Source organism: Zingiber officinale, chromosome 2B (assembly GCF_018446385.1).
Source record: "Zingiber officinale cultivar Zhangliang chromosome 2B, Zo_v1.1, whole genome shotgun sequence".
NCBI classification, from domain to species: domain Eukaryota; kingdom Viridiplantae; phylum Streptophyta; class Magnoliopsida; order Zingiberales; family Zingiberaceae; genus Zingiber; species Zingiber officinale.
Genome location: NC_055989.1, coordinates 152,883,619 through 152,893,609, shown reverse-complemented (window position 1 = coordinate 152,893,609; position 9,991 = coordinate 152,883,619). Strand labels below are relative to the sequence as shown.

The 9,991-nt window shown below is 42.7% G+C and overlaps 1 protein-coding gene across 3 annotated transcripts; it reads right to left on the bottom strand.

The window, feature by feature from the left end:
* Positions 1–3,367: 3,367 nt before the first annotated feature.
* On the bottom strand, positions 3,368–5,224 carry LOC122047944 (UPF0481 protein At3g47200-like). Of its 3 annotated transcripts, none has more exons than XM_042609483.1 (3): positions 5,117–5,224; positions 3,618–4,897; positions 3,368–3,547 (listed from the first exon to the last, which is right to left on the bottom strand). In XM_042609483.1, the coding sequence occupies exons 2-3, from the start codon at positions 4,892–4,894 to the stop codon at positions 3,439–3,441; spliced, it is 1,386 nt and encodes a 461-aa protein (XP_042465417.1). In that variant the 5' UTR covers positions 4,895–4,897; positions 5,117–5,224; the 3' UTR covers positions 3,368–3,438. The 3 variants fall into 3 exon arrangements, with proteins under 3 accessions (XP_042465417.1, XP_042465416.1, XP_042465418.1); XM_042609482.1 differs by having other exon boundaries at positions 3,618–4,983; positions 5,117–5,195; XM_042609484.1 differs by having other exon boundaries at positions 3,368–4,983; positions 5,117–5,195.
* Between the last annotated feature and the right edge of the window lie 4,767 nt (positions 5,225–9,991).

Sequence of the window (9,991 nt, the reverse complement as noted above, 5' to 3'; positions counted from 1 at the left end):
AATTTATTTTTTCCCAATATTCTTTTCCCTCGAACCTTCCTCTTTCTTTTTTCTCTGTCGAACGGGGTAATCCTTTCCTTCCTCTCGTTACAGCAATTCTCGAGGTTGTCCAATGAGCTTCTACATTAATATTTAGTTGTTTCTTTTAAAAAAATTATAGTGAAACAAGAAAAATAAAAGATAATATTAAATAGGAACTTGGATCACCTTGAAAAAAGGAAAAATATATAATAATTTTTATGGTAATATTAAACTATGACGTGCATGATGACTTATCACGGCACATGCAATACAATAATTGTCCTGTCCGTTTGCTAGCTGTAAACTTGTGTAATCACATAACCTAATATTGTTTTAAAATTAGTATTGACTTAATGTTCAGAAATTCAAATTAAAATGACTTTATATTCTGTCCTAATAATTTTGATTTTTAGTTTGAGACAATGGAGCTTAACAGATAAATTTTCTCAATGAGCAGGTGATTAAAAAACATTGAACTGATGAGCATTCACTTAACATTTCTTGATTTACTTTAATAATCAATAAAAAAATTGTTATAGGACCATATCAGTTATTCCTAAAATTAGTGAGTGTAAATTAAATACCTAATTCCAACTAAATAATAATAATAATAATAATAATTTTAATGTTTAGGTTAGAAACACAATGAATTGTAACAGATAAGATATACACTTGTGGAGGTTCAAAATTCACATAAGGTATTTCATATATCTATAGTGTTCGAATCACTCATGTATATATGTATAGTATTTTGGAGGGGAAGAATTCTAGGGCCGGTGGCACACTTGGAGAAGAAGGAGAAGAGAGAAAGGTTTTCTATTTTAGCATCCCTTGGAGTTTGGTGGTGGTGGCCGAAACTTGGAAGGAAGAAGAAGGCTTGGGTGGATTCTCATCTCGGTAGATCGTCGCCCACACGACGTCCGAGATAAGAAGAAGAATACGATAGAAGATTGTGAGGTCTATAAACTACAAAAGGTACAACTAGTTATTTAATTCCGCATCATGACTAGTTCATCTTTTGTTTAGATCTTGAAAAATCAAACACAAGAAGCTATCAGTTTTATTTATCGCTATGTTATCGATTTTGTTTTTCGGTTTCATAGGTAGATAATGTGCTTCTATCGAGGTCTTTATAGTTAAACCTAGTTTATTGTGAGGAGTTGAATTTTCGATTTCTTTGAAAGACTTTGTCTAGGCGGTGGTAGATGATGCCATAAACAAGAAGGTCATGTGACTCGCCATGCAGTTTTGGAAGCCAATCCTTGAAATAGAAATTTAATAACTTCTATAATAAAGGTTTAACTTAAGAAGAACACATCGGTTTAACTTGGATCAATAATCATAAGTTCCGTTTGCGATCCAAGTTTAACTCCTGAAGATTGAACTTGAATAAATTATGTTAAGTTCTGTATGCGATTCGAGTTTAACTTCAGTAGAGCACATGGGTGGCTAGGTTAAGTCTGTGCTTGTATAAATTTTATACGGGGGAAGAGAACGGCGTACTGAGTAGCAACCAACAGGGTGGAGGGCGCCCTCCATGGAGCTTGGATGCGCCCTTGACGCAGCATTGAGGGCACCCTCCGTACGGTTGGAGACGCCCTATGGCGGATAAGCGGCGAAGAAGTCAGAATTTATCGACGCTGTGGATTCGACGTGGTTGAGGGTGCCCGCCATGCTGTTGGAGGCACCCTCCATGGACTTTATAAGTCTGTCTCGACCAACAGCTTGAATATCACTTAAATTTGTGATCTTTCTTCCGTGTGCTGCTAAAAGGACGATCCGATAAAGCTGTAACAAGACACCAATGACCCGAAGCATCAAAGTTTACTGTTTTCATTGTCGGTATAATTTTCGTTACTATTTTTCTATATTTAATTGTTGTACTATAAATTGTATCTTGCAAATTGATAGTGATTGCCCACTGAAAGTGATCAACGAATGCGGGCCTTGGAGTAGGAGTTGCCCCAGGCTCTGAACCAAGTAAAACCCTTGGTGTTCGTGTGTTTTGCAACTGTCAGTTATTTATTTCCGTTGCGTTTTACTCATAGTTTTCCGAAATGAAAGTGAAAGTCACGAGTACTATTCACCCCCCCCTCTTCTCCTCCTTCTCTAGCGCTTTCGATCATACATCTGTAAGTTGATCAGGGAGCGACGATCAGGTCCCGTAGCTGTTATTGGTTTCCCCATTCATCGAACACCATGTGTTCCACATTTAGAATCTAAGAGACCTAGTTTGACAGACTCTCAATTGTCATGCCATTTGTTGGTATTATCTCTGCCTTTTCTGTTGTAGGTCAAAAGGATGCTTTGTCCTATTAGAATATCAACATGTCTAAAAAGGCAGTGGGCACTTGACTAGGAGTCCTTACTAAGGGCCTGAGGGGACCCAACTGATGGGGCTGGTTGAGAGCCCGAGGTGACCCGACTGAGGGGCCTGGCTGAGGGCCTGAGGGAATCTAACTGTGAGGGTATCAAAGAGCCCGAGGTGACTCGACTGAGGGGCCTGGCTGAGGGCCTGAGGGAACCTAACTGTCGAGCTATTAGAGAGCTCGAGGAGACCCGACTGAGGGGCTAATGGAGAGCCCAAGGATACCTTACTGAGGGGCTAGCGGAGGGCTCGAGGGGACTCGACTAAGGGCCTGACTGAGGGCCCGAAGGGACCTGAATGAGGGGCTTGGCTAACGATCGAGGGAATACGACTGAGAGGCCTAGCGGAGAACCCAAAGGGACTTGACTGAGGGGCTTGACCAAGGGTCCGATGGGACCCAACTAATGGACTTGGCTGAGGGCCTAAGGGGACCTAACTGAGGGACATTGTTGAGGGCCCGAGGGCACCCGATTGATAGGCTTGACTGTGAGCTCAAGGAGACCCACTGAGGGGCCTGTCTGAAGGTCCGAGGGGACTCGACCGAGTGGCCTGGCTGAGGGCCCGATGAGATCCAACTGAGGGGCTGGCGTTGAGCCTGAGGGGCCCAACTGAGGGATCTGATTAAGAGGAGATAGTTGACTGCCCAACTAATTTTGACTTTAATCATTAAACTATCCTTGACTCTCCAGCTAGCCTTGATCTTGTCTTATCTTAGTATTTCCGATCCCTTCTGCCACAACACACCTACCCCTCTACGCATTAAGGATCGATCCCTCACCTAAAGCTATATCAATTTCATATCACATGTATGTTTTTAAGTGTAGAAAAAGAAGACAATAGATATTCCAACTTAACGAGAGCGAAGGTCCTAAATTAAAGAGATGCACACTAGCTCGTAGCAATAAGAAAGGGAAAGGAACAGATAGAATATTTTTCATGTAATAAGGAAAGGAGAATATCACCACAATCAAGTGAAACTTTTATAGTAAAACTCCCTCCAATGAGATATTTTATTATGGAAAACACCATTATAAACAAATATGATAATATTATTTATACGTTAAACCTTTATTAATTAAAATCAATGGCCGGGCATCATTATTCTTCACAGTATACATACTTTCACTGCTTGGCGTAACTGCGAATAGCATATACAGTCTGCACCAAAGTGAGCACAAAAATGAGAAGGTTGAATAAAACAATTGCAAAGACACCGATAGTCACCCACCGATTCTTGAAATAGTTTTGCCTCAACCATGAGAAATTCCATAGTGCCCAGAGTCTGGTAGACTTGTTTTTGCGGTACCTCTCCACATTGTTTATTACCTCTGCAAGATAGAACTGGTCGAAGTCGACGACAGGGGCATTCGTCCTTCGGAGCTCGTTGAAAATGTGAGCCACTTCTTCGTCGCTGTACAAGCGGCTGACGATGATCTTATGTTTCCGGAGCACGGCCACATCCTTTCCCGTGTTTATCAAGCAGTCCATGAACCAAACGTAAGTGGAGATGTAGTTGTAGATCCAATGGCATTGCTGCTCGAAAGCGATGAGGTTTCGAAGGAGGGAGACGTTATCATCGTTGATGACGAGTTGAGGAATCTGCATGGATCTCTTGCTACTGTCGAAAGTGATGTCCAAGAAGCTACTGCCATCGGTTTTATTTGCAAACTGTATTCTCATTGCGTGGAGCATCTCTGCACTGGGGAAGGAAGATAAGTCGACGACGTCAAGGCGGGTAATTGCCTTTTCCCGCAGCACGCTAACAAGACTTGAATGGAAAAGATGGAGCAAATGACTACTATTTTCGAAGCTTCTAGCGCTCGAGGTCAAGGTGAAGCTGGTCGAGGTCGGAGAGAGGTCATGGTGAATTTTCAGCATGAAAGGATGACAGAGGAATTTCGTGAATTCCGTTGAAAAAGTATCATGGCGATGCAAATCAGCCGTGTACGCGTAGAAGAGAAAAAGAAGGGGAGGAAGAGGGAACTGGTTTTCGACAACCAACATATCGTTGATAATCGATGGAGCTGCCCACTTCCACGAGTACTCTCCCATCTGCGTTCTATTCCCCCCCGCTTGCTCCCATAGAAACTCGACCATGAAAGCGAAGTCGAGCATCATCATCTCCACGAAATCATTGCTGTTCATGCGGATCTCCTCCGAGTAGGCACAACGTAAATCCGACTCCTTATGCTTGATTATCTTGACCATGAGCGGCACTAGATTCACGTCCATGCCGCCGGTTGTGAGCCGCCTGAAAAAATTGGTGGCATAGGGCAATTTGATCCTTTCATTCGTTGCTTTAAAGCGTTGATTTTCGCGGTGGTATGGGCCGAGGGAGACCATCTTTGGCTCAAAAGACTCGAGATTGGTTCTGCGGATGTTCTCAGGAACTCGAAAGATCGTCGCCGGGATGTCTTTCTTCGGTTTGCGTGAGGCCGAGCTCAGTTTCTCCGTGAAATTCCTCGACAAGAGTTCGTCTTCATCTTCAGAATTGGGGGATGCCATAGGCTAAAATTTTAGAAAAAAATAAATAAATAAATAACCTTTGAAGGATATCTAAAGTTGATTGCAGACTTCTAGCTCTGTCCGGATTCCTAGAAATTAAGCAAACTTAAATACGAATATGCAAAACCTAACAAAACGTAGAAAAGAGAAGAGACGATTAAGAAGAACTAAAGGCAGCCAGGCCAACAAGAACGATTAAATGACCAGTAGGGCAGCTCTAACCTAGATCGCTTCGGCAATCTGCCTCGCTGCTTGGAAGAGGAGAGTAGGGTATCAGATTTGGCAAAGTTTGAGTGCTTTGATTTCCATTTTTCTTAAATCACTTATTATAAAAAATGAAAAAAAAAACTTCCATAATACAGATCAGATCTGGTCAATCAGTTCCTTTGATAAATTAAGTCTAGTGAGCGATTGATCAACGCTGGATTGACATATCACTTATTATGAATATTTTTTGATTTATTTTGATCATGGATATTTTTTTTATAAATTGCCAATTTAAAAATAAAATAATAATAAAAAAGCAATGTCAATACCACCATGTGGATCATATTCCTTTTAGATTCTTAACCCATTTATTCAACTGTTGAGAAGACTTGGAAAGTGTCCGTGCTTTGATTTCCCTTTTTTTTTTTTTCTTAAATCATGTATTATAAAAAAGAAACAGTGTCAATACAATCTAGATCCAGATCTTATTGAATCAATTCCTTTAACAAATTAACACTGTCAATACGACACCGTGGATCATATTCTTTTTAGATTCTTAACGCATTTATTCAACTGTTGAGAAGACTTGGAAAGTGTCGGTGCTTTGATTTCCTTTTTTTTTTTTTTTCTTAAATCACATATTATAAAAAAGAAACAGTGTCAATACAATCTAGATCCAGATCTGATCAATCAGTTCCTTTAATAAATTAACAGTGTCAATACGACAACGTGGAACATATTCCTTTTAGATCCGTCCTCTTGGAACGATCTAGTGGCTAACACATAAGGTGTTATCATTATGAGGTATGGGGTTCAAATATCGACAAACTAAGATAAAATGTCTCCCTTATGTGTTAGTTATTATCCCAAAGGCTAGTAGTCCGACTAGTAGCCGCCTGTGATTTACCTTCTCTGTGTTAACCCTGGGACGGATTGACGGGGACGTTGGGGGGCGAGCGTATTCGCCTTTTGCCACTATATTCCTTTTAGATCCTCAACGCATTTATTGGTGATAGATGTTGATACGGTGCATGATAGTGGACCCCTGGAGGTGAGATGAGGGGTAAGTCAAAGGGATGTGACAGTCAGAAGTCAAGGGGATGTGGCAATCAGAAGTCAAGAGGACATGACAGTCAGAAGTCAAGGGAGCGTGATAGATGTTGATACGGTGCATGATAGTGGACCCCTGAAGGTGAGATGAGGGGTAAGTCAAAGGGACGTGACAGTCAGAAGTCAAGGGGATGTGGCAATCAGAAGTCAAGAGGACATGACAGTCAGAAGTAAAGGGATCGTAACAGTCAGAAGTTAAAGGGGAGCGGCTGGATATACAGGCCAAAATTTACCGGTCAGGATATACAGGGCATGACACACAGGTCTGGGTAAAATCGGTCAGGATATATAGGGCAGGATACGCAGGTCGGGACAAAACCGGTTAGAATATACCGGGCAGGATACACAGGGCTAGGTAAAATCGTTCAAGATATACAGGGCAAGACACACAGGTCTGGGTAAAACCGGTCAGGATATATATAGGGCAGAATACGCAGGTCGGGACAAAGCCGGTCAGGATATACCGGGCAGGATACACAAGACTGGGTAAAACCGATCAGGATGTACAGGGCAGGACACACAGGTCTAAGTAAAATCAGTCAGGATATATAGGGCAGGATACGCAGGTCTGGACAAAACCGGTTAGGATATATAGGGCAGGAGACACAGATCATTGTAAACCGATCAGGATGTGCAGGTCGAGGTTTAGCGAATCACTCCCATCATACTCAAGTAAAGTCCTCTGACTGCTAGTCACTCAAAACCTTCCCATTCATGCCCGGTTGATAAGGCACTATACGACAATGAAGCCAGGGAATCAAAACCACCTGTCAGGAAATAGCAGCCACATGTCAGGGAATATTCTGAGGGTATGAGGTTTTCTGCTAATGGAACTTTCTCCTGGCCCGTGAAAAGATGCCACGTGTCATTCGTTGCTAGAGAAGTCCTGACACTCGATATTCTCTGACACTTGTCAGGTTTCAGAAGTACTCGCTATCATATAAAAATGAAAATCTTCTCCCTTACGTAGGTACACGCACTCACCTTTTCATACTCGCACTCTACTTTTTCTTTTGGTTTACTATTCTTCTGGGAAAAAAAAGACCTGATTTGAGCGTCGAAGGGTCTGCTCCGGGGACTTTTTCCCTGATTTTGTTCTCTAATGCTCCGTGTGCCTGTTTGAGTGTGTGCAGAGGAATCATGCGTCGCCATCCTCGTCATCATCCCTTGCCAACAGCCCGCACGAGTCCTATCGCAAAGTACTATGTTAGCAAAAGGTCTCAACCACTCTTCGTCAATGCTCGTGATAGCGCAGTCGGTCTCCACCTGACTCTGATTCCGGACGAGATAAGATGTCATGCAACTTTTTCCAATATTTATCGTTATTATTTTTTTACTAACTTATTCGACAACTCGAACGGATTAATTTTTATACTGATTAATCCCGATTCCATAAAAAAAAATTATCGATTATCAAAATAAATTCGAAAACGTAAATGTCATCTTAATAGTGCACATAAACTCGAATCATAAATGCTTATACTGTTGGAGCATAGCTGTCGTTGCATCCTAGCCGGAGGCTTGGTATTTATCATCATTGATTTACTATTGTGGAGATCACTGATTTAATTATGACGAACATTAAATTATCTCTATCAATGTTAACATACTTTATTTGGTTAGCTTATTCTTTTAGATAAGGGAATTAATGTAGTGGCATAGATCAACTTTTTCCCCTTAAAATTATAGGCTTGTTTAAGATATTAACAATTGATACAACATAAATCTGTTCGGCACTTCGGAGCTATGACACATTGGTAGAATCCATCTCGCATCAAAGAGTGATGATGTCAAAGTTTTCTCATCGTGACTTAGTCAGACTCTATGAAAAATAACACGTGTTAAAGGGCTCGCTGAGAGTTATCCCGACTAGGTCCCTCTAATACATAAATTATCAAGATGCCCCAAATAGTATAACGAAGAAAAGTAATGAAAGAATAGAGTCATGACCCTTTAGAGAATAACATTACCTACCTTATAAACAAAGAGAAGGAGAGAAACCCAAAGGACAAAGGGCACATCACATGCCAAGGGATGCACTCATGAAGAGAAACCCAAGGGACACACCACTTTGTAACTATTTGTTACCATAAGTCTTCATTCGCATAAAAATCCACATGTATCCGGGCTTAAGCACCCAAGTCTTTGGCTTCCGGGGACCCAATAGACAAGGCACTCGGACTCGAGTGCTCCAAAGTCCACAAGTACTCTGACAATCAGGTAGTTCTGCAATTCAAGAAGTCAGACTAATTTGTGTTAACTTTACATGATCATTAAATTTATTTTATGAAACGGATCTTGAAATCTATATATTTTACATACCTGAGCATGACGAAGAAACCTTTGTAATACAATTATTTTACGTATATTGATTTTTCTCTTTTTTACGAAAGCACTCAATTTATTCTTAGGATGGAACATTATTATGATTTCTAATTTATAAGCAGATAGAGACCTAATATATGTATAACAGATATATTTTTCGTGCATTTATCATGCATCGATTATAATAATAATGATTATTTTACATCCATTAAAAATAATAATTGATCTGATAGTAAGGTGAGACCCGCTCGGAAAGAGATCATTGCCACATGGAGGATCAAATTCAAGGCAGCGCTTCTGGGTCATCATCCGATCGGACAACCTACTCGGTCGGTCGGACCAAGGAGTGACCGGTCCGACATATATCACTACAGCTCGGCCAGGTACCGAGCTTCCGACGCTCGGAGAAGAAAGTCCATCGTCGATGCATGTGCTGAGCGAACGTCCCGCTCGGACTCCCACCAGGTCCTAGATACAACAACACACTTGACAGCAGGGGTCAAGAAGGACGAATAACGGTCGAGCGTCCATCCCACTCGGCCCCAAAGGCGACAGTGACAGAACACCGACGGGCAGCCGAGCGGCTCTTCCGCTCAACACGGATCAGCCGAATGGATCGGCCGAGCGGCTCTCTCACTCGGCACTCTCCCGCTCGGCTCAGTACCAGACAAAGGAAGCAGGTGGGAATATCTTCCTAGGGACCAGTGTCGCCGACAGACGGCATGGTCAGACAAAGAATCGTACGGTGGAAGCTTCCACTGTCACGTCAGGGATATGCCCGGGCTGTTAAGGTATGACGTCGGACACGCTTTTCTGACACGCCCTTTCTAGGTATGCTTTGAGAAGCATGCACACCTCGAGAAGTGTGCATGCGCTCCCCCGAGAGCTCTATATAAGGAATCCCAAATTTCGACGGAGGTATGTTCACTTCTACTGTAGTTATAGTTACGCTGCTGCTTTCTCTTTTCCACTTCATTCTCTTGCTGCCGGTGACTGTCTTGAGCGTCGGAGGGTCATCGTCGGAGAACCCCTCCCCGGCTCGACACTAACGACTTGTGGTTGCAGGCTTCGCTCATCGGAGGTCCACGTCACCCTCAGTCTACATCCAGTCAACGTGAGCGTCATCTCCCCAGCGTCCGTCGACTTGACTCTCGGACAAGATCAAATTTGGCGCCCTTTGTGGGAACACACTTACATCCGAGCCGAGAAGATGGAAGAAGCTGGACGTCTCCACACCATGACGCTCACTCAAGAGGAGCTCGACGTGCTCATATAAGTACGGGCGGCAAAGATAGTCTAGCAGCAGCAGCAGAAGGCGCTAGCCAACCGACTGGCACAACAAGCAACATCGGCTTCAGGAGGCCGAGCGGCGCATGAAGACTAGCCGGAGCAGCTGTCCATCTGGGGACAGAATAAAATACCAACCGGCACTCACGGAGAAGCTCCACCCGTGCC

Excerpts from the sequence above, each read along its gene's own strand:
- LOC122047944 (XM_042609483.1), bottom strand. The coding sequence starts at position 4,894 with ATGGCATCCCCCAATTCTGAAGATGAAGACGAACTCTTGTCGAGGAAT. Across the intron at positions 3,548-3,617 it reads CAAAACTATTTCAAGAATCG|ACTGTATATGCTATTCGCAG; the intron begins GTGGGTGACTAT and ends ACTTTGGTGCAG.